Source organism: Lucilia cuprina, chromosome 2 (genome assembly GCF_022045245.1).
Source record: "Lucilia cuprina isolate Lc7/37 chromosome 2, ASM2204524v1, whole genome shotgun sequence".
Lineage (NCBI taxonomy): Eukaryota > Metazoa > Arthropoda > Insecta > Diptera > Calliphoridae > Lucilia > Lucilia cuprina.
In genome coordinates this window covers 35,734,542-35,761,173 of record NC_060950.1, presented here as the reverse complement: position 1 = coordinate 35,761,173, position 26,632 = coordinate 35,734,542, and the positions used below count along the sequence as shown (strand labels likewise).

Here is a 26,632-nt window from a genome sequence, read left to right as displayed (position 1 = left end):
AGTTCTAGTTCAGTTCTAGTTCAGTTCTAGTTCAGTTCTAGTTCAGTTCTAGTTCAGTTCTAGTTCAGTTCTAGTTCAGTTCTAGTTCAGTTCTAGTTCAGTTTAACTAAATTGATCAAGTTCACTTAAGTCATCTTTCTTATCATAAAGTCTACAAAACTATAAAATCCATTTAAAGTTTAACAGGAAAACATTGTTTTTCGCGCGCTCAAATTTTTTCTTTGAAATTCAAAATAAGTAGTTAATTTTAGTTTACAATTTTACAACAAAATTAACACATTTCATATATATTTATATATGAATAAAGTTTATGTACAACAGTTTTCATTAAGTAAGTTTCTTTAAATCTTAATAAGCTTCATTTGAAAAGAAATCATAAAATCTTTACATGACTCACCCTAAGAGGATGTAAATGTGGTTTTTATGCAGAGAATTGTTAAAATTTATTAAAAACCAAACCTTTATTCAACTACTTGACATAACAAAAAAACAACAATAACAACAGAGAAAATATGGATGAAAATACCAAAAAAAAAATTATCATAATAAGAAAATAATAAAAAAGAAACAGTCTATTTGTTTGCTTACTTCTTTAAGCCAAAAAGATTTGCTTAAACATGTACATGTTTTGTTAACACTTTTTTATTAACTTCTTTTGATGTTGTTTTTATACCCTACCCAATGCATAATAAAGATGATATTATAAGTTTATGGTGATATTTGTAACCCACAAAGATCATTTTATATGAACGAAGCAAAACTTTAATAAATAATTTTTGATAACAGTTGTGATTAAACAGAGGGTATCTAATTGTCGGAATTCTCCAACATTACTTTCTTGTTATTTTTGTTGTTGCTGTTGCAGTTATTGTTTTGTACTAAACAAAAATATAAGTATTTATAAATTTTTGTTTTTTTGTTGTTGTTATTGCTGTTGATGCTAATGTTGTTATTGCTGGTTTATTTTATAACTCAACTGTAAGACAACACTCCACTCCAGACAAGTCTCAACAATGTCTGGCAGACGCATGCGTGACATGAATACAAAATGACAGCTGTTTCCACCTATACCTCTTTATATATACACATTTTTCTGCTTATTTTGCGAATACAAAAAGAGGTAAATTTAGGTAAGAATAATAGTGTTGGAAGGAATATAATATTTTGCAGCAACCACAAAAACCACACAACAACAATAAATAAAGGTTTTTTTAAAACGCCACATTTGAAGGATTCCAAATACACTCACTTAAAATGGAAAGGGCAAACGAATATTAAACTACATTTAATTTTAAATATTTTTTAATTTATTTTTATAACAAATTTATTTTTTAAACAAAAAATGTTACAGTTTGTTTTTAATTTTAATATTTTGTGTTTGCGACAGGTGACCGACACCAATGACAATCCACCACAATTTGATGTGCCCGTTTACTCATTTGATATACCCGAAAACGCCCCACGTGGCTATCAAGTGGGCATCATTGCAGCGACAGATCCAGACTTGGGCAATAATGCTGTGGTAACATATACCGTAATCTCTGATTGGGCCAATGATGTATTCAGTTTAAATCCTCAAACAGGCGTTTTGACATTGACAGCTCGTTTGGATTATGAAGATGTAAATAAAATTAAAACTACTTTTTGTTTGTTTTTGTTTTCTTTAGAAATATATAAAAAACAGATTATGATACATTGTTGCATTTTAACCTTATTTTTTTAGATACAACATTATATTTTAGTAGTACAAGCCCAAGATAATGGTCAACCTAGTCTTTCCACCACCTTGACGGTTTATTGTAATGTTTTGGATTTAAATGATAATCCACCAGTTTTTGATCCTATAAGTTATTCAATGGAGATTTATGAGAATGTTTCAATTGGAACACCTGTTGTGACGGTGATGGCCACAGATATTGATTCAGGTATGTGAAATGTGATTGTTTTTTCATATTTGCTTATTTTTTATTTATGAGCTATTAATTTGGAATTATTTTGTAAAAATAATAAAGAAAAAAGTGGAGTTTTGATGTTAACCGTAGAAATTCTTTCGAAATAATTTTGAGTTTTATTTAAGTGAAATTTAAGCGAAGCATGCAAAAAAGCTTTCGAATATTGAAAAATCATTTTTCTGTTGAATTGGTAAAATTTTTAAAATATATTTAGGTTTTGAGGTTAAAGAAACATGAAAGTGAAAATGTACAAAAATCTTGAAATATAACAAAGAATTCTTATTTGGAAATCTATGTTCAATTTTAATTTAGAAATTGTTCCCTTTAATACCAAATTTAATTCAAAATTTCAAAAAAAGTATAACATTTTGACAATAATCTAAAAATTGTATTACACCAAATTGCAACCATTAATAATTTCCTTAAACTAAAATATTTGAAATATCTGCAGTTAAAATTTATTAATTTTCAAATAATGTAGACTATTCCAAAATGTCCTTTTCATATTAAATTAAAATAGTTTAGCTTATTTTGTCTCATGTTCTGTTGGTCATCTACATAATACACCTATTATGTAGATGATCAACAGAAGGAGCAAATTATAAACCAATAACACTATATAAAATAGCACAATTTTCTTTTAAAGGTGTGTTTTATAAAAATAATATGAATAACTGTTATTTATAATGTTTTTCTTAACAACAACAATAACTACAATCAAAAAAGAAACCACAACAACAGTAACAACAAAATTATAAACAACCAAAAACATTTACCGCATATTTAACCGAATGACCGACTAAAAACAACAACATTTTTGCTATTACTGTTGCTGCTGTTAAACATTGTTTTATAATTTAAGCAACAAGACTTCATCTCAACGAGAAGCTCCCTCTTGGATCGTCTTATCAAAAGTCGAAAAGTATATAAGTAGAAAAACCTTTAATATTTATAAAAAAATGTTTAGTTGGTATAAAATAGAAAAAGATTTTTTTTTGAAAAATTGAATTTTGAAGCAAAAAAGTAGTTACAACTAGTGGTGCTGCTATAGTAGACAGAGAGAAGAAGCAAAAAATAAAATACTAGACACAATTTATGGCTGACACCTTTTTTGAACATCAATGAAAATAATTTCAATGAAATTTTCATACACAAATAAAGCGAGAAGTGTTGTAAAGCAAATCTAGATTCATTTTATTCATTTCTTTTTCTTGAATTGTACTGTAAACCGCATATAGAAAATTAAGCCAAGCATAGGACTAACTATGAATTAGCTACAATTTAGCATACTTATTTTCTTTTGAAGAATTTTTTCATATAAAGCAAAGGAGTGAAGTGAGATTATGAAAGTTTAGAAAAAAATTAGGTTTGGAAAAATTGTTTGAATTGGCTGGTGTGGCCAATGCTAAAATTAAAGAACTCAATTTGGAATAAAATTTGAAAAAAATAATTTTGTCTGATAGTTTTTTTTTTATAAAAAGCCTTAATAGACTATATGCATTTGGCCTCATACAATAACTCTTAAAAAAGCCAGCTTAACAAAAATCATCAGTTTCTTCGCCGATTTGACGCCATCTATACCTTTTTCCTTTTATCAAGCTTCTGCTGGCAATCTTAAAAATAAATCGATTAAATTTCAAAGACTTAAAATTTTTTGGATCAAAATTAACTTATATTTTACTGAATGGAACTAGAACTGAACTTGAACTGAAATAGAACTGAACTAGAACTGTACTAGAACTGAACTAGAACTGAACTAGAACTGAACTAGAACTGAACTAGAACTGAACTAGAACTGAACTAGAACTGAACTAGAACTGAACTAGAACTGAACTAGAACTGAACTAGAACTGAACTAGAACTGAACTAGAACTGAACTAGAACTGAACTAGAACTGAACTAGAACTGAACTAGAACTGAACTAGAACTGAACTAGAACTGAACTAGAACTTTTTTTCAAAGTAAGTAGTCTTCCAAAATTATAATTTTCGCACGTCTTTTCAAATATTTTTTGCACTTGCTCAGATTATTGTCTTTGACAGAACATATTAAAATAATTTATTGACAGAACTTTTCTCAAACGTATAAGGTTATAAATACTTGATCAACAATCCAGGTGGAAGAACAAAAAAAATAGACTACTCTTCTCTAATTCTGCAATAATTATAGGATATTAATTTACCGCCTTACAGACTACTAACAACATTTATTCATTCTTTTAAAAATAATTTCCATTGAAAACATTTTGTGGTGCCTTATATAGGTTAAACCAGCTTTTGTAGTCGTCGTACCTTTACCTAAATAGAATTCTCTTTAAATTCAATTGATGTTTGATTCACTTAGCAATTTATCATAATCACAAACAATAGACAACAACTGGCTACAGTAGCTTGAGTTTTATAATAAAGGAAAACCAAAAGAAAAATCCTTTATTTAAAAGAAGAAAGCTGAAAAGGTTATATAGCAAAGAAGTTAACATGTTGATGATAGAATTCGCCAATCTAACAATATTATAGTGAGTGGGAGCTTTCAAAGGCCTTAGCACATAAATTTAAAAAAAAAAAGATGAACTGTTAAGGCGTCATAATTTTCAATGTAATTATCTTGTTGGCTTTTTGCTAAACAATCATATGCACTCACTTACAGATAAATAAATCTTCTACAAAAAACCACAAAATCCAATATAACTTAAGTAGCTAAATAACTGGCTTATTTGTAACCTATTTTTTGTTTCATTCTTATTTTCTCATTTAATTTCTTTTTCTTTAATATTTTTTTTCTTTTTTTCTATTTCATATAAATATACTTATATCAAGGTGATAACGGTCGTATTGAGTATACGATTACATCGGGTGATGATAATAATGATTTTGAAATATTTTCAAACGGTACCATACGTACGCAACGTACATTGGATCGTGAAACAAAAAGTTCATATAATTTAATTGTAACCGCAAGAGATTGTGCCAAAGAATTCCCCATGATGTATGACGAACATAATGATCATGACGGTATTGATGATGATGACGACGATAATAATGAGGTACGAGTAAATCAATATCCATCAATGCCATACAATTTACAACGTCAGCGTCGTCAATATTTACAGTATCAACAGCAGCTACAGTTGCAACAATTGCAACATCAACAACAACAGCAATACGGTGGTGTAGTTCAGGAGCCACAACAACGTTTATCAGCAACAGTACAGGTAAGTTTATGTATTTTTCTTAATGTTTCTTTTATAATTGTTTTGTTCAGATTAACATAGCCTACATACATTACATATAATGATTTAGTGGGAAAAATGTTTGAAAAATTGCTAATGACATATACAATTTTTCAATTTTGCTTGATTACAAAGCATTTTGCTTGAAACATGTTGCTAAACATACATTTTGACAATAGGAGTGTTACTTTTCTATATTCTTATAAAAAATTTGTTTAAAAAAATTTATATTATTTAAACAACAAGAAGAATACAAGCTTGTTCTAAACATTTGCATGTTATGTTTACAAATATTGGCAACATGTTGCCAAGATGGAGGTAGTTTTTTATGCCTTTTTTCAAATATATTTTATACATTTCTAAAGCCATTAATTTAATTACATTTCATTGATAAACTTGTTTAAAATGTTATAAATACAATGTTGCTTTCCTTAATTAACTTAATTTAATCTATTCCTTCTGTTTTATTTTTTAAACATGTCATATAAATTTGCTAAAAAAAAACAACTTGAAAAAGCATTCAAATTTAGTTGTTTATGATAATGAAATTAAACTAAATATTACTTTGTAGTATTTTTTGTATCTTAATCACACGATTAAGTTTAATGACTACAATGTGGTACACAATTTTTCTAAAATGTGGACGGATGAATGAAGATAGAAGTTAATAAAATGACTTTTTCATATTAGAATAATACATACAAACATAATACGTAAAGGAATGGCTAATACCCTGTTAAGTTTTTATTCAAAAGGATTGAAATTATGTTAGTAAGACAAAGACTTAAATTTCAGAGTAAAAATTTACATTTATGGATGTGTAGAACAAGTTTTGATTAGGTTCAAAAATATATATATACATTAAGTCAGTTTCGGATGTGGATCTCGTACGGATGCTATGACTTTTTATGTACCGATCATGCCAATGCCAAAAAAATTAGGAGAATGAATTATATATATACAAACATATTCCTGTCGATAGGCCCACTTGCGGGGCTATCCGAAAAAATTTCATAGATTTTTCGACAAAACTTTATTTTACAATGAAATAAGTGCGTTTAAGTGATTTTCGGGAGTGAACCTTATATGGATGCTATGACCAATAATGACCCCATCCGGAAAAAACGTTTTTGTGTTGAATTTTATCAAAATAGCTTCATTAATCAATGAAATATGTTCGTTTAAGTAATTTTTGGAAGTGGACATTATATGTGAGCTATGACCAATTGTGTATCGATTGAGATTGATTTATTCCATATTTATTTCAAAAAAATAATATGTTATACTCCTAAACCCTTATCAGGCCTATTGTATGCTTCTTACCAATGCCTCAGATGGAATGCAACCACAAATAATTAAGAGGCCACAGCAAATGATATATGTTGTTTTTTCAGCAGTTATTATCTTGTATATAAATACCAACAATACAAGACGATGAATTTGTATGTTGTTGTTGTTTTCATTGGATTTTTTTTTCATATCTTCATGATTTGTAGAACAATTTTTCTGATTTTAAATAACAACATGTTACTCCAATATATTTTCCCTGTTTTGAATATTAGAACTATGTGAGTTTTAACATAGTTTTCAGAAAAGCAAAGAACAGGTTAAATGAGCTATATTTTTGTTGTATCGCGTTGCTTTAGAAAAATGTGTATCTTATCAGATTCGTTAGCTTATTATTATTTTTAAAAATTTTTAACGCGTCTTCGCGCAAATCAAAAAAATCATCACATAGGACTTTTTGGAAAACAATTTTTATATTGAAATATTGTTCCCACTTTGTGTACATATTAAAATATATCGTATTTTGAAAAATGATGAATTTATACGGTAATATAAAACAAGGTGTACAGCATCAAAACAATCTAAATAAAGATCTAAAAGTCACGATCCTAATGAGATATTAGAAGTCAAAGGTCATAAGTATTAAATCTTTGCATATATCTCTGTAAATTTGCGAATTATTTTCTTTAGCAGTGCTATTTAAAAATATCAATTAGACTAGCTAATACATAATAATCCAAAAAATTATTTATTTAGTTATAAATTATAAAAAAAATTCTTAAAAATTTAATTCTCTTGATGACAATATATTTCATTTAAATTCGAAAATAATACATTACTTCTTACTTGCTAAAATTTAATATATACCTTTAGTCTTAAAGAATAATTCTTATTGTAATGTCTTGGGATATACAATATTTTCTACTATAAATAAAAAATCCACTTAAGGATTTTGAAAATTACAATCACAATAGTTTTCCAGATAAACAATATGTTACATATGAGAGATGCCAAGCAAATTATTGCAAGTTCGCCAATTTCTATCTATCTATGAAAAATTTGAATTATCTAACAGTTTTCAAGATATACGAAATTTTGTATTTAACTCATATATGTGGTTCCAAGCCCCCCACTGAAATCCCGCCCATTATTTTCTAAATGTTCACATGAATGTCTAAGATATTCATATAAAATTTGAGGATTCTAGCTTTGAGGATTCTAGCTTTAGTTTCTTAGATAACTATTTTTTCTATTTAATTCATGTGGGGGCTTCAAGCTCCCCAGATTAAAGTCCGCTCTTTATCCTTTAATGAATATTAAAGTAATATAAGCAAAATTTGATGAATCTAGTTCCATATTTTCCTAGATAAACAATATTTTGTATTTTATTCATAGTCCCCATTAAAAGTTCGCTCGTTATACTCTAAATGTTCAGATGAATGTCAAAATTCTTCAAGTGAAATTTAATGATTCTATCACTTACAGTTTCTCAGATATGCGATTTTTCTATTTTATTCATATTGGCGCTCCAAGCCCCCTCAGATGAAACTTTGTTCTTTTTTCTTAAAAATGTTTAGATGAAAATTAAAATTCTTCGTGCAAAATTTTAAGAATTTAGCTGTATAAGTTGTATAAGATTCTTACTCTAATAGTTTCCAATATAAACGAATTTGTGTATTTAGTTTATATGGAAGGTGCCACGCCCCCTAACGGCAGTCCTCCCACATTTTATCCTAAATAATCATATTGACACTAAAGTGGCTCCGAAAAAATTTTAGGACTCTAACTGTATTATCTATATTATCTCAAGAAAAACGAATTTTTGTATTAAATTAATATGGGAGGTGCCGCTCCCCTCATGGGTAGCGTTCAAACATTCAAACATGCAAACATACAAACAAACACACATTCATTTTCATATATATAGATATAGATTTATCTTTGTTAAAAAAAAATATTGAAAAGCCCATTAACTATTCTCGATATATGTCTATAAATTGCATATTAACTTTGTTATTAAATAAGCAATTCTTATATTAATACTTTCGTCTGTCTATCTTTCCAGCCTCCCACAGTTTTCCTTTTCTATTTTCTATTTGTTATTAACCACCCGCCTTATTATAATTAAGAAAAATCAAGACATTTACCCTGCTATATTTTTAATGAGTACTTAAAAAATTCTTTGTATAATAATGAATTTTATAACTATTTTCACTGCGAACTATTACCATAGAAAAATACACATCTGTCGAGCTGCATCTGCCACATGAAAAATATACAGTGGCAAATAAAAATCGTCAATAGGTATGTAAACAAATATGAAAAATATTGGCGGAATCTTGAAAATGACGAAGATAATGTTGTAGCGTTTCATTAAAATCTCCAAATGCCCAATATTCGACGAACTGTAGAGCACTAGAACTATCCAAAATCTGAATAATTCGGTCCTAAAAACTGATAGATATATAGGTTTTGATATAAATAACTTATAATAACTTATTCACAACTAAACTTTCACCTGAAAACCAACAATTCTATCTACCCTTTAAAGCTCCACTTTTACACTATACGGTAACTTGTCAGAAGATATTACCAATATCAGTTTACTGACTTCTACTAGTTATTACTGTAGTTGTTGTTATTGTCTTTAAACTAAAAAAAATATAAATTTAATTATTATATTTATCAGGTCAGATAACGGCAGATGAGCGATGGCAAAGTCAAGTTAAACACATTAAAAATTTTAACACATTAATTTAATGCTTTAAAGTAGTTTTTCTTACCACATACAACTACTTTGTACTGCTTTTTTCTAACACTTCTACTACCGGTTGTTGCAGGATTCTAGACAACAACAAATAGCCAGCAAAATGAGTAACCAAAAAGAACAAGCTTAAAGATAAAAAGAGAAAGAGAGAAAAAAATTCGTAGGAATATAAAATTGCAACAGCAAATAAATGTTTAAACATTACTTATAAAATTGTGGGTAATAAAATTAAATTTGCATTTAAAACCAACAGATACAGCCACAACAATCATGTTTTAATCTATAGATGGCTGGCATTAGAAACAACAAAAACTACAAAAAACGTTTAGACAAAACCGAAATTTACCAACAACAACAACAATAAAAGCCCATTTAATGACCTAATAGAAAAAGTAGTAGAGAGAAACAAATAGTTTTTTTGTTTCTTAGCAAGTATTATTTAGTAATAGTAGTTTGTAGTAGAAGTTTTTCTTTTACTTACTACTACAAACTAATGTTTTTATATCTATTTTATTTAGATCCGTTTAGTAGCTTTACAACTTTAACATCTACATCACATTGCAACACATCACACTCCTCGTTTATTTAGTAGTTTAAAATAAGTTTATAAATGTTGTCTTTAGAGACAGACTTCAAGTAGAAAATAACAACAACAACTCACAGTACTCATTTAGACTTTAATGTATTTTCTAATTGCTAACAATTTATTAAAAGAAAATAAATAACGAAAAAAACAAAAATAACAACTACTACCAAAACAAAACTCAGTTTTAGCCATATATGGTTAGAGGATAAATACTACCACATATTTAGATTAATACCATCACTACAGCTAAATATTATCGATAGTAAAGAATATATCCTATTGATGAAGTATATTAAATTTGACATTAGGTTTGTTGTTTAAAGTATTTGTGTGAGTCCTTAAATTGATAAATATCAATAAGGTTAAGCCACGGTTAGTTAGTTAGTTAGTTACGGTTTCCAGTAACCATGTTACGATTTAAAGTAATCATTAATATTATATTTTTACATATTGTCTGTTCATTAACAACAAATTGTCACAAATTGTTACAAATTATTCTTGTATTTCAATAAAAATTTTAAATATTTTTGTGAAAATTATATTCAAATTCAGAAAGAAGTATAGAAAACAATTTTTAGAATTTTGTATAAAAACTAGTCACTTTTTGTTAGTGATTTTCTTACTGAATACGATCTAGCAACAACTTTTAGTTATTGATTTTTATTTGTTGTAAAAATAATTACTTTTCAGTCAATCATACTCAAATATATTTATTTACTTTCTAAAAAAGAAAATAATATGGAAAGTTATTAAAATTTTATTTAAAATGTTATATCAATATTATTTAATAAAATTTAATTAAATTTATTCAAGTCAAAAAAAAACTAATAACAAAAACAATGAATTAAAGCTAAAACTTCCCATATTTAAAATACAATTTATTAATCTTTTAAAGTCTACAACAAAATTTACTAAATTAATTTACGATACACCCTTACCTCCAACATTTCTATAGAATGCAAATCAAATTAATTAAAAAGATTTCATGCTAAATAAAGAAGTTAATCATTATTTTCGTACAAAAAATATATACCGTTAATTCGAACATTTCAAATCAGATAATTTCACTCCTATCAAAAACCCGAACAAAACAAAGACATGAAATAATTTTCGTTTTTCAAATCTTTAGACAATTTTTCTGTTTATCAAATACATAAATTTCTGGCACAAATATTTTAATGTAATTCAGCGAAATTTCTCTGAATTGTTTGTGGTTGCTCTGAAGTTTTTTTTTTATTTAATTTAATCAGAAAAAAATCATGCAAATGTATGAATGTTTTTCCAAATAATACGCATAATAAATGAGTATTGATAAAGACAACAAATAAAGTTAAACTACAAAAAAAAAGTATAGTAAGAAGAATACAATTTTGAACCATACATTGTTGTGTAGTTCCTTAAAGTTTTGCTTAAAATTAATGTTGTCAGGCTTATCGTCTTTGGCAATGAAGACGAAAAACCAAAAAAGTTGAATAAAATTGTAAGTTAAAATGTTCAGACTTTTTCTTATACAGAACTTTAAAAACATGTAAAATGTAAAACATATTGCATTGATACAAACATTTGTAGAGCAAGTTACTTAGGTTATTTTTGATGCTTTTTTACCTTATAATGTTTAATGAATTGTAATAAAATGTGAACTGGTTGAGAATAAAAAAAAACAAAAAAAACTGCAGATCTGGCTATTCAAACTAAAAAGCCCTTTTTAATATATATTCATAAACATAGCTGCAAGTGGCAAGAAAGACCTTTCTCTTTTCTCGTGGTTAAAGATTTAGTTTTATTTCTTTCTATATTCTTTTAATTTTTATTAGAGTTTATATAAAATGTATGTTGGATATAAGTGATATTGTTGCATGAATTACTTTAAATTTGCTTGTTTTTTTATCATTTAATTAAAGTCATTGCTCTTCTGCTTTTTAAACATTTCTCATATTTTTTATTTCTGTATAAGCGTTTACAATGTGTTATAAATTGTTCAACTTTTGCTTACAACATTGTTGCAATCAAATTATTCATATTATTTTGCTAAAATAAAAGGTGTAACCGTTTTAACGGGTTCTGTTTTTAAAGCCCTTTTTATTAAGTTCTTAATGTTTTTTATGTAATAATTTAACAACTTTATTATTAATTGCTAAATCTTTTAAATAAAATCTAAAACAATTTTTCTTTTAGTTTATTTGATTAAACGAATCTTCATTTTTTCCCATACGAAATATAGAAAACGATATTATGTTGTTGAAAGACAGTGCACTGTAGGGTTGAATAAGTTAACTACTGATGAAATTTTCAGAAAATTTAAATAAATTTGTAGTTTACAATATTGCTTATTATCCTGTAGTATTGTAATTTTTTAAGATTATATTTTAAAACAGATCGATCTTTAGTCTGGACTATAGATCATTCCATAGTTTGGACTATAGATTAATTTACAGTCTATCCCCTTTTTTCATAAACAAATTTTTAATTTATAAATGATTTATAAATCAAATTTCGTATGAAAATTTTGTTTTATAAACCTTTTATAAAATAAAGTGTTGTTTATGAATAAGGAGGTATATCTATAATCTATAAATTATCTTTAGTCTGGACTATAAATCAATATATAGTCTGCACTATAAATCAATGTATAGTCCGGACTATAGATTCATCTATATTCTGGACTATAGATCAAACTATTGTATAGATTATTGATCAATCTATAGTCGGTAATATAGTCTTCACTATAGATCAATCAATAATCTGAACTATATATCAATCTACGTCATATCTGATTTTAAAAAATTCTTTCGAAGCACATTCTTCTGCTGCGTTGCTAATGTTGAAGATTGTGCTATATCTTTTGCTGACTTGTGGCTGTCTTCATTTAAAAAAAATCTTCGTTCATATTTTCATACCTGATTTTTAAAAATTTCTTCGAAGCTCATTCTTCTGCTTGGTTGCTAATGTTGAAGATTCTGCTTAATCTTTTGCTGGGTTGTGGCTGTCTCCATTTAAAAAATCTTCCACTTTCCCGAAATTAAAAAAATTTCTTACAACTGTTAAGGAAATAAATTAAACACATTACTTAATGTTTTATAAAAACAAAATTAATATGTTTTCAAAAACCAAAAATAAAATATTAAAAAATCCAGCTGTTTCCTCTTACAATCAAGAAATCCTTATTTTTCACCATTCTTTTGTAGAAAACCTATAGCTTGCAAAACAAAAATACGTTACACTTTTGTCTGTATTAAATATTATCTAAAATCATGCCATTTACAATAACATTTTTTCTGCACATAAGAAGCATAAAGGAATCACACAAATACAAATAAACTGCAACTCCAACAAGAATTAATGTTTGCAATTTATAATGGCAACAGAACAACAATGTTGCAAAGAATATTACATATAAGCAACATCATATAACATATAAGCAACATCATATAACAAGGCTAGACTTCCAATACATTTAAAAATGAGTAGAAAAAATCTAAATTTTAAAGAATAAAATTTACATACAAGAATAGAACTTTTACAGATTGTATTATATGAATGGTTTAAGGAGACACTTGTAACTTGTGATAGTGTGTTATCGAGAAAAAAAAAATAAAAAAATTATTATGGGGTGATTTAAATACAAAAATTTACATTTAACTTGTCTTGAATTCATTAGGACTTAGATGACAGTTTCGCATTGGCGCTCAAGTCATTAAAAAAGTTAAAATATAGATTGAGTAATGCAAACTTAAGGAACACAACATTGTAAAGACTTTTAAATTATTTTTGAACTTTTTGAAAGGAAATTTTTATGCTAAAATTCCAAAATTACTTTTGCTCAATTTTATATAACAAATTTATATAGAAAACAATTCTTTAAAATAATTCCAATTTTCACTTTTATAAATATTGTTTCCTTTTTTAACTTTCAGGTCACTATCATTCTCAAAGATGTCAACGATGAAGCCCCCATCTTTCTTAGTTCGAATGTAACGGAAGTTCTAGAGAACATACCCCTGAACACAGTGGTAATGGTGGTTAAGGCTGTCGATAGAGATGAAGGTAAAAATGGTTACATCGAATATATACTTAAAGGAGAAAATTCTTTACCCTTTACACTGGGACCAGTAGATGGTTTATTACGTGTATCCGGTAAATTAGATAGAGAAATGAAAAACTCCTATATGTTAAATATAACAGCCAAAGACAGAGGTGAACCCGAGAAATCAACACAAAGTCAAATTCATGTTAAAATACTCGATGAAAATGATAATGCGCCAATATTTGATCCCAAACAATATACCGCTTCAGTAGCTGAAAATGCTAGTATTGGTGCCATGGTCTTGCAAGTATCCGCCACCGATGTCGATGAGGGAGCCAATGGTCGTGTTCGTTTTGCCATAGTAGGAGGAGATAATAATCGCGATTTTATGATAAGCGAAGACTCTGGTATTGTAAGAGTTAGCAAAAATCTTAACTATGAACGCAAATCACGTTATGTGTTGACAGTGAAGGCAGAAGATTCAGCTGCTGATTTGGGCTTGGCTTATGACAATGAAAAGGGCCGCAACAAGTTATCGCACTTGTTTGAGAATCGTTATGATTTAGCTGAAATAACAATTGTCATTACGGACATTAATGATAATCCACCTACATTTTTGGATTCTCCCTATTTGGCGTATGTTATGGAAAATGTAATACCACCAAATGGTGGTTATGTCTTAACTGTACAGGCATATGATGCTGATACACCACCGTTTAATTCTCTAGTACGCTATTTTCTAAAAGAAGGTGATACCGATCTATTTCGCATAAATGCATCGACTGGTGAAATATCACTATTACGCTCTTTAGATCGTGAAGCAAAAGCTGAATATACCTTAACTTTGGTAGCCATGGATACGGGTAAGTTCAAAAATATTTTACATACTAAATACGAAAAAAATGGGAAAAAAGCTAAAATTGATCATAATCTTTAACAACAAGTGTTCATTTAACGTTGCCACAAATATGCATGATTTTGTTATTTTTTTTTCTCGTATTTTGTTCAAAATTGTTTAAGAAGCACACACACACACAAATTATTGTAAAGTATGAGTAGTAAAATATTGATGATAATAATCATTTCACTATAAGAAGTTAATTTAGCTTAAGGGGCTTAATTTTTTAAACTTATTCTGTTTGAGCTCTTTCTTCTTCGTTTGCGTATGCCACAACAAAAACAACAACAATATAAAAGACAAAAAATCGTTACACATTGCTTATAGCTAATGATCAATATCAATATTATTTTGAAATATGTATGTTGTTATAGCTCATCAGAATCATGATCATCTTTATTGATAATGTTTGCAAAATGCCAAAGAAGAGACAAACTAAAAGCAAAATAAAAATAAAGAGAGAAACAAAATGAGGAAGTTTATGCAAAGCAGTTCATCAAGTTACAAAAATTTTATTTAATACGTATTATGTCCTTAATTATTATGAGATATTTAAGAGGTATGTTAAAGTTTTAGTGGAAAGAAATCTGATTTTTAATGTGCTTTTTTATATTAAAGAAAAAGTCCTTAATATATTTAACTATCCTTAGGACTAAAAAGTTCATGAACCTGTATTTTCTGTAATAAGAATTAGCTAGGTGATTGTCATATTTTAATAGTTTGATAAGGAAGCCATATAATTCACATTTTGTTAATAATATTCAAAGCATAATTTTTTGGTCAAACCTTAAGGAATAGTTGAATAAAGTAACCATCTGTTACGGATTGAATGTATAAAATATTCAAAAAACTATTATCAATTGATAAAAAATGTCTAAATATAAAAATGGTTGCAATAGGTCCTCTAAAAAATTAACAAAAATATTCCATTTAAAGAATAGCTATTAAAAAATTTTGATCTTAAAGAAATTTTGCTTTAGTGTTTGGGATTTCGACATTGATTGCGACATCGACACGATCTAGTTTAAAAAAATATATATTTAATTTCAGTTCAGTAATTTCACAAAATTATCATTTGCATTAGTATAAGCAGACAGCCAAGTATCTTTTAGTTACAAACATTCAGGAAAACATATTTGATCGAAATGATGTTATAATAACTTTGTAACTTATCATTTCAAAGAAACTTTGAAAACACTAAGAGGTGATCAGCAGGCATATTATGTGCCATCAGTTTTATGGAAAACAATAAATATTTTTAAACAAAAACCCCTTCAAGAAGAAGTTTTACAAAGCATATTTGTCAAACTTACACTTTAAAATAATAATTAAGCAAAATACAAAAAAAACTCAAACACACACACAGGTCTACATATACATAATAATAACAAACACAGATACCACTACATAGGATAAAATATATATATATTAGGCTGGCCCCCAAGAAGTGGTTAAAATTCCTAACACTCTTTTTTAAATGATTAGTATTTTTAAAGAGAGCCATAGGGGTTTTACTTTCACTAAGACACTTTGTAATTACACCATAACAGGGTTGTTTGGTATATATAGGACCATAAGCTTACATCAACTAAGGCTCTGGAAACATTCCTTATCATGGAATGTACACCGAACATATTGAAAGACGTGTTCACATACCAAACACAAAATTTGTTAGGAAATGGATCTCAGATATAATGTCATCGTTACTAAACAAACCCCAGAATCAGATGTATACTGTAGTATACTTATTAACAATACATTATTCCCGAAATATGTTGAAATTGTGCGAATTAGGGCGATATAAGGTGATAAGTTTATTGTAAGTTCATATTTAACTGTAAGAGAATATAAACACACTTTCAAAACTAAGCTTTGTATCATTAAATATCAAGCTACTCGTTTCTTTAAAATTAGCAAAGCTTAGGTTAGCTTAGGTTGGATCGAAGTAGATCTAAATATCTTGGAAATGGTGTTATTCCAGATATAACAACCCTCACAAACTAAGTCCTCAGGCCTGTATTTCTGAATACCGAACAATGACACTTCTCACTAAACGTTTTCCGAATACAGTATTGACCATAGCCACCCTAGTATATATTTGTATATAGACACAAAACTACTACTGCACATTTAACAAAAATACTACACTTGCCTGCAAAATAAAAAAATATATATTTAGTATATAAAATGAGCAACAAAACACAAAAAAAAATCACATGAGCAACTTTTAACAAATTACAGTAATTATCAAAATGTATTTTAGTTTAAGGGCACAAAAACATAAGCCAAAATGAAAAGAATAAACAACTACATAAAGCAACAACAAAAAAACACAGATAAAAAAGAACTCACTCAACTAAAAGATACATATGTTAAGATAGTGAAAGATGTTTTATGAAAGTAGCAGTATTGTATGCAGATAGTATGCCAAAAAGTAGTTATGGTACTTGCAGTAGTTAAAAGAAAAACAGAGTATATATAAATATGTGTGGGGTTGGATTTAAAACCAGCCGTAGAAACAAAAAAAAAAAACAGCAACAAAGATATGAAATATGAATAATGTAATATTGACAACTAAATGCTCTGTGGTTGGTTAACACCCACTTTGATGGAAGTTTACAAATAAGATTGAGTTATCTCTGTGTTATGTTGCTTTTGCTGGGCTACAACATAAATAATGACAAATTCAATAAAACTTACAAAATTGTAGTAGTATTTACTTAAGGCTACAAATTAATAATATTAAAAGAAAACAAAAGACTTAAGACACAAACTTAAGTTGATTAACAAGAAATTTTGACAATGGCAATGACAATGCCACCAAGAAATGAAAATTCATTAATAAATTTAATAATAAAATACAAATCAACTTGACTTTCTTTCAAAACAACAACAAAAAATAACTTAAAGAAAATAAGAACAATAACCACGACTTAAACAAAAGAAAGATCATAAAGCATTTAGCCTATTGTTACATGTAATATGTGTTGTAAATTGCTAGTTAAGTTTAGTGTAAAGATGTTTGATTTCTATTATTGCCTGCATAAGCACAATAATAATAACAGTTACAACAATAACAGAAAAAAACAAAAACCACAACAAACCAGAGTAGTTGGTAGTTGTTTAAAAAGGACATGATGCCAAACTAACTAAAAGGCTACCTACCTTTTGTTTAAGAAAAGCTGATGCATCTAACTGATGATGATTTTCACGTTTATTTATATTTATTTTTTTGTTTAGTCTATCTACATTTTGTTTCATGAGGACGTTTTTTTTTTCATTCTGTAACAGTTGTACATTTTGTTGTTACTGCATTGCAAACACCATTCCAATGCGTAGCAATTTCTACAATTTACTTGAGGTTCTTTTTTATTTTTTGTATACCTTTATTCTTAGTTAAAAGTTAAACCAACATTTTGATCAAAATTTTGCAGTTAAAAAAAATGATGGAAATATACTTTAAGAAAAAGAGGTGCGTTTTTTGTAAGTTTCTAACAAGCTTTTTATTTATCCTAGAATTTTCTAATACACACATGCAGCTTTTTGTGTAGTAACAAAAAAGTAAATAAAAATCCCACAGAAAAAAATATTTTGAACGAAATTTATCACACATGCCAAACCACAGCCACTCAGCCACACAACAAATACTCTACGAGTAGTAAAGCATTTGGAATAAGAAAAAAAGAAAAAAATCCTTAACAACCATTTAAACATTTACATTGTGTAGAGGAAAATTCTTGTCTTATGCTAGAGAATTTTCTTCTTTTTTAAGTTTAACAAGCTGTTAGGTTTTTTTCTTGAAATGTTTTTTATTGTGTACTCTACATTGGGGTTTTTAAGTCTAGTCTATAGTCTAATCTATAGACTAATCCAGTCTAATCCTCACTAATCCACATTGTGTAGTCTATAGCCTAGGAGAGTCTAGTATATAATACAGACTATAGCCTAGTCTATATTCCAAACTATAGTCTAGTCTATAATCCAGACAATAGTCTAGTCTGCAGTCCTGATTATAGTTTGTCTATAGCCCAGACAGGATTTTAGTTTATAGTCCAGAGTAAAGTCTTATCTGTTGTCTAGATAAAAGTCTAATCTATAGTCCAGACTATACTCTAATTCATAGTCCAGACTATAGTCTAATATACAGTCCAGACTATAGCCAACTACAATCCAATAAAATATTTCAATTTACTAGATTTTCTTTAACTTTTTTTCTGTTACTGTTACTGATTTTTCATCTTTCGCACTTAGACGATTAGTTAAGCTTTAAGCCAAAGTGTCTGTCCACATGTATGTAATGGTTTATGCTGGCTTTTTATTCTAGCCTCATCATCTGTAAGCTGGTTAATCATGCGTCTTGCTGCGTTTAGCTTACTTGTTGCTCTTTTTCTCTAGTAGATTTTTTCTTTCCTCTAACCTTACATTCATCTTGAATTGATGATGTGGAAATTGTTTGGTTTGTTTTCATTTTTAATTCTTTAAACTCTACAACATTGAAAGAAGCTGAAAAAGTATCATTTTTTATTTATTCGAGAAAATACCAAAAATAAAAGAATATTTATTTATAAAGAAATTATATATATGTGCAGAAGAAACATTTTCTTCCAAACTTTTACATTGTAACAACATACATGTAATCTTTTAATTGAACATATGTTTATTAATTATTATTTTTCCTCTTTCTTTATTTTTTTTTTGCCATTCTCTTTGGTTTATTTCCCCAGAAAATGCCAGTAGTCAACCACATTTATTACTATTAATAACAATAAACTATGAGCAATAACTGTATGAGTTGTGGTGGTCCGACGGACGGTCTTAAAGATTAGTAATGAAAGATGTTTAAATGCAAAAACCTTTATATATAGATGGCATAACAGTAACAAAACTGTTAGTCAAAGTGTAAAATGAAAATGTGCAATATGATCATTACAGTTCAGTGATTTTAACAATTGATTAGTTGTTGGGAATTTGTGTAAAATAAAAGCAAGAAAGAAATACAATTGATAGAAATAATAAATAAGGAAGAATTTTGTTAAATTACATTTCCAGCTTTAATGAAGTGATTGCAAAACAAATTGATGTTAGAAATTTAGTTTTGAGTTTAAAATTTATCTACTAAAATTGTTTCACTTTTGAAACACTAATGTCTAAATATTTTGATTGCAATAAATTTTTTTTCATGCTTTACTAACTATAGTATTTTTTATATACTGGACTATATTCTAGTTTATAATCTTAACAGTAATCTACTTTACAGTCTGGACTTTATTCTTTTGGAAATTCTAAATTGCATTCTAGTCTATAGTCTAAAATAGTCTGGAATAGAGTCTAAAGTATTGATTATAGTCTCATTTATATTCCGGACTATAGTCTTAATATTCAGTGCGTACTACTATGTATGCTATGGTCTAGACTGCAGTCCTGTCTTTAGTCTAGACTATTTATTAGTATGTATCCTGAATTTTAATGTAGTATTCAGTCTGGATTATAGTCTAGTCAATACTGTAGTATTATATATTGCTGGACTATAGCATTGTCTATATACTATAACCTAGAATATAGTATGAACTATAATCTATAGTCTCCACTAAAGTCATGTCTAGTTAGTATTCTTAACTATAATCTATTTTTTACTATTGTCTAGTATAAAGTCAGATCTACTCTCTAGCCTATTATTAATGCAAAGCATATAATATAATGCGTACCCCCTTTTTAAACAAATATTTCGAACTTTATTAAAATATTTCTACCAATATAGAAGACAAAATGTTGTCCACATTTTCATATAACAAAATAATTACAAAAGAAAATATTTCTAAAATTATTTTTAGCCATAAAACTTGTTTAAAAAAATATCCAAAGATTTCAATCTTTCCCATTAATCTAACTAAATACTTTCACATATAACACATAGTCCATGAAGATGCGATTAAATAAATCTTTAGTAATAGATCTAAATATTAGTACAAACTAAGATTTTCTTAGAAAAAAAAAGAAAAAAGTTGTATATAAAGGCAAAAACACTTAAATGTTGCATTAAAATAACCAGTTAATTTTTGCAAAGTTTGTCAGGGAACATAGTCGTATTTGACAAAAACGCGAAGAAAAATACACTTAGTTTTAATTGTCTTAAAATAAATGTAGCGTTAAGTAATTTTGTTGAAACATTTTGTGTGGGATACTTTAAGAAGGAGAAAAAATTTAATGTCTGCAATTCACTTTTTTTATAAATTTACATGTATTTTCAAGGGATTAACGTAATTAATCTTTTGAGGTGTTGAGCTAAGCATAAATAATTGCTGCATTTTAGTTAAACCCGAAAACAACAACAGGAAATAAAAATATTTTCTTAATTTCTTAAACATTCCAGGGTTATTTATGGCTGGAAAACTTTATAAAATGTTTATAGTTTTTTTAAGTAAGAAAAATTAATTAATTTTGTATGTTAATTAGCTAATTAATTAACTGCAGTTTATTTTAATAAACTACTACAATGTTTATTAATAGCTTCACTAGTGTCTCAAGTAGGTGTTTTAAGTCTTTTGTTTTTAGACTTCTCTCCGTTTTTTTCATGCTTGCCAATAAAGATTTTTATATTGTTTTTTATTCGATTGTGTTTTTTTATTTAACTTAACTTATTAACAAACATAAATTATACAATTTCATCACCAAATACTTCTAAAAAATTTTCTAATAAATCTTGCTTAAACTGACATTAAATATTTTTCTATTTATTTAAACAAAAAGAAACAATAACGAAAAAAACTTAAAACGTTTACTTTTCAGCAGCTCATAAATTTACATAAATAAATCTTTTTTTTAATTTTTGTGAAAAACAAAATATTTTTAAATAACTAATACTACAACTACTTAAAGTTGTTGTTGCATTTAAATAATTTTCACACATTTGTTTATTGCTCTATGAGCTTATGTAAACCAAAACCAAATGATACTTTTAAATGTTAACCGCCTTATTTTTTAAATACGTATATTAAATATAAATTTTCTAGTTTTTTTTTTATTTCTTGCTGCCTGCTGGAAAAAAAACCAAAAAATTCGGCAGCCTTTTTTTGGCTAAAGATTTTCATCAAAATAGCATTTTTTATTACATTTTTTGGTTTTCTATGAAATGACTACGAGAAAAAATAGTTGTATTTCATAATAATGATCATGTGTGTTTTGTTGTTTGTACAGCAGTTTAACATGCCAGCTATTTATTTCTAACTGCCACTGCCAAAACTTGTGTTAGTTATCAATAGTTTTGGTTTTTCTTTTATTTAAAAACAATTTATGGTTTAAATACGCTGTAGTTACAACATTTAATACAGCAGCTGTTTTTTAAGTATATTTACTGCTGGTAGTTTGGTAACTTAAGCAGACATTAAGAGTGGCACCAACTCCTCCATCAGCACACCACCACAAAACTTTTTTTTAAGAAACCGTATATTTTGTAAGTTTATCTTAAGTATATGTCTTGTGTTACCTTCATCACTTGAAACCATCATCATCATCAAAAAACCATAAATTGTTGAACAATTTAATATAAAACTAACTATTGTTTAAATATTATGATAGCTTTAACAACCGTTAAATTTAAGTTTTTAGTTGTTTATTTGTGTGTTTTTTTTTCTACAATTTCATTTACATTAATTGCATATAGTTTTTAATATGTATGTATAAAAAAATTTTAAATTCAAAATCGAACTTAAAACAATGATTTAGCAATGACATTTTATCTGTGTATTGGCTTGTGTGTCTGTAATTATTCCCACACCTTATTTATGTTTGGAATTTAGTATAAATATAAATTTGTATTTATTTTGATTAAAAACCTGTCAGATTTTTTTGCATTTTTTTAAATTAATGCATAATAAATTATACTTTTAGTTTAGACTAAATAGAGAATAAGATGACAACCTTATATAAGAGTTTATGGTAATAAATTTGTTTATTAAAAGTATGGAATAAATTATTATATAAAAGATTTTTAGAATGATATGTTAAATTGTTCTATGTATGTAAATGCTATATTGTAAGATTAAAGCTGTACCAAAGGTTAGGCTAGCGGGCTGTCCTTATATCACATCACGAAGCCATCATATTGATCCCTTTGTGATACCCGATTAGTCCACTTATTTTTATATTTTAACCGAAAAAACTTAGGAATGCTATCCAAACTATTTTGACCTACGAAAGAAGGACAGATAGATATGTCGATTAAATCGTTTAACAAAATTTCTATCTTACCATGTTCAGTTTGAAATCAGCCAGGTAAAGTCAATGATTGAAAAGAGTGATACTCTCTTTACCTTGGCAGCTTCTAGTTACAGTGCAAAATATATCTGTTGATGAACTGAAATCCAGTACTGTTCTACTGTTATAACCTTATGGGCTTGGCTATCGACGTATATTCGGTAGAGCCTTAGTTTGTAGCCCATTTAATGACTTATAGTTCAGAACCATGAACGCTAAATTGACTAGGAAGTTCGATGAAAAGTTATGTTTTTGTATGTGCAATTTAAAGTCACCTTCTTCACATCCTTTTTTAAAGCCACCAGTATATTTCATAAACGATCCCAATAAAATGTAGAATCAATTCCATCTCATTTGGGTCTTGCTAAAGCGAAACCGAAAAGCATTTTTTCAAGAGATGGCCGTAGAGTATTGTCTGGTATTGATTTTGATATAGTGACCTGAATGAGTCATTTTCTTATAAGACGATATTTCTGCTTAATTAATATTATTTCTGCTTAATTAATATTCCCAACGTTAAAGTTCTTATTCAATTCTTAACTATTTCATTTAACGTAACATATTATTCCTACTACTTACCACCTTTTTAAGAAATCTTAAACAAAATGGCGCATGATTTGAATTTTTTTTCTTGTAATATTAATAAACTTATAAAAAACAATAACAAAATTGATAATAAAGTTTCTACTTTTTGGTTGGTTAGTTGACTGTTTAGCTTTTCAACTCGCTGCTGATGTCTTTGTCAGTTGTCAACAGAGTAAATAATAAACTATAATTTACGCCAACTTAAAGACAAAAAAAAAAAAAGAAATAATAAAAAAATATACACACACACAGACATAAAACAACCATTCATAATTCTATATAAATACATGCATAAATACACTCTCTTGTCTATCTTATCCACGGTAAGTCAGTAAGTAAATGTAAAGTTAAAAAACGTAAACATAATTACAATTCATCACCATCATAGATATAAAATTAAAAAAAACGACAACAACAAAATACTACGACGACGCCATAGTTTATAATTTTGTTGCTTTCATATGACTGACTATAAGTACAACTTTCATGGATCCATGCCAAACAAACATAAATATACACACGTCTATGTAAAAGTTAAAAGAAAAAAAAACACACAATTTACTTGGTAAGAAATTTTCTTTCGAAGCTTAATATGTTTGTGGTAAGAGTGTGCGTATTTAAACGCTTTTTTTGTCTTTTTTATACTGTTTAACTTATTCTCATCATAAGACAAACTAAAAAAAAAAAAAACAAACAGAAACATAAGAAGTTAAAAAAGCAAAAAATAAAAAATACATGTGGCTTCTGTTATCCGCATAATGATATTTATACATAAGCAATTGGGTTGGGCTTCTTCTGTAATTATCAATTGAGGGGAACTATTTATACAAGTGTGTGTGTTAAATGTAACAATGTATGTATGCATGTGTTTGTTTATATGTTAAATATTATTACACATTTGGTATATGTTGGTGGGCTGGTCTTTCATAAATGCCAAAACGAAAGTTGACATACAGAGTGATAAGCTTAAATCCGCACTTGATGAGAGGCATCATTATTATAGAATTTCCTTAAGATGAGTTGAGCTAATGGAGAAAATAAAAAAGAAAAAAATTGTTTTTTTTTTTTTTTATTTTAATATAACTAGTTTATTAGTAGATTTTATAGTTAATTTAGAGTTATTTACAGTTTTTTGTTTGTTTTGTAATTGCCTTAAAACAAAAGACTTAAGACACAAAATTTATGTAGTTTATATAAATGACTATTTCCCAACATGTGTTTTGCTATTGGTTACTAAAGGCTTTAAGGTTTCCTTTATTTTATAGCATTTTTTAATTATTATAAATATATGTAAGTTGTTTTTTGTGATTTCAGTTAAGTATGATAACTACATAATTAAAAACAAATATGAATGTATAGATGGGCGTAGCCGACCATATGATATCCTGCATCAGTCAGTATGTTAAAAATGGGGATTATTTAAAAAATAAAGCATTTGATTTGTTTTTTACTTTATTTCGGAATATTTTTCCTTTTTTGGGCAAAAAAAGAGATGTTTTACAAGCTCAAAATGGAGTAGGGGAAAGTATGGTCCTATATTTATAAATGTTGGTAGGGAAAGTTAAGTCTACTTGAAAGTTATTTATGTAGAATTCAAAAGTGTTATTAGTGTTTGTAATTGAATTTTGCCCTTCAGTCATTGAAGGGGAATTTGTATGGGGGCTAGGGTCAAATGAAGCCCGATTATTACAAAAATCGGTAGCGTCATTTAAAGTTCTATAAAACTGAGTTTTGTCGACTTTTGTTGACATAATAGATAATTTAACTTTATTATAAGCCCAAAGGCCCTATTTGGGGGGTACGGTTATATAGCGGCAAGTCGAAATAATGGACTTTAAGGTAGACCACCTTAAAGTTATACCCTATATAATGAGTGATATTTCGTCATACATATCTGAGACTTTGGGTAAAACTTTACCATACAACCTTTAAGATTAAGAACAACGAACGCATTATGATACAAAATAGGTGTGGGATAATATATTTTGCTGCTATCAATATTAAATAATTTACTCGTCATTACGATGCTCATTTTCAAAGACGTTCAAAACTTTAACACTTATTACTTAAGAAAACTTATCAAAAAGTTTCTCACAAGCCTGAACGATTTACATTTTAAAATTAAGCTTCAAAATTTCTTTAAAACCAGTAAACATACTTGCGTTCTTAACAAATCTGTCAAACTTGTCTTTCAAAAACGAAATTTTTTCGCAAAATATAGTTGCAAATAACAAATTAACCGTTGCTTATTTTTTTACAAATATTCAAAAGTAATTCCTTTAACGATACTTTCAATCTAAAACTATAACAAGTATCTAGTTGAATATAAACTTAAACAACTTATAATGGCTTTGGGTGACTTTGGTATTTTACTTACATACATTGAGAGTATTTTGATGACTTAAATAAGTTAAATGATGATGATGACAAGAAGAAAATAATGATGAAAAGAATAAAACTATAACCATGCGACAACATACAAATAAATCACTACAATTTACACGATATCTTGTGATAGAATACCACTAGTTGTTGTTATTTCACACATACACAGGTTCTTTGTATCTGTATAGAGTGTAACAATAAGATGCCGACAATGTGGCAAGAAAACATATTTTTAAACTTTTTACTTTAGTAGTAAAAATTGTTGCAAAAATGACCATGACAATCGTAAATTCATCAAAGTACAACATTATTTCAGATTTTCCTTAGACTCTTTAAAAAACACTATACTGAAATAAAGTACTTTTTTTTAATTTTCTTGTTAAAAAATATGTTTTAGAAAATTTATCAACCTTAACTTTTTTCATTTTAATCTGTTTTTTAATTTTTGAGTTGACTACAAAACTATCAAAAATTTCTATCAAAATGACCTTCTTCTTAGCATGAATTTCTTTTTTTTTTGCGAAAACTAAAAAAATACTTAAAATACAACATCATCTAAGTTAGAAAACTGTCATCAAAGTTAAGTTGCATGTAGTTTCTATGTTAAAACGTTGTATACATGCTCGACTACAAACTAACTTCCTTTTATTGTTAGGAATAGGAATA

The 26,632-nt window shown here is 27.4% G+C and overlaps 1 protein-coding gene across 4 annotated transcripts in view; it reads left to right on the top strand.

Annotated features, from left to right (window-relative positions):
- LOC111679776 (cadherin-related tumor suppressor) overlaps positions 1-26,632 on the top strand; it is a 228,935-nt gene that overhangs the window by 188,225 nt on the left and 14,078 nt on the right. For 3 of the 4 annotated variants that reach the window (XM_046946676.1, XM_046946684.1, XM_046946674.1), the window contains 4 exons: positions 1,388-1,621; positions 1,724-1,925; positions 4,769-5,163; positions 13,736-14,708. In XM_046946676.1, coding sequence (XP_046802632.1) covers positions 1,388-1,621; positions 1,724-1,925; positions 4,769-5,163; positions 13,736-14,708 — 1,804 coding nt within the window. The remainder of the gene's footprint in view (positions 1-1,387; positions 1,622-1,723; positions 1,926-4,768; positions 5,164-13,735; positions 14,709-26,632) is intronic. The other variant, XM_046946680.1, reaches the window with a different exon arrangement.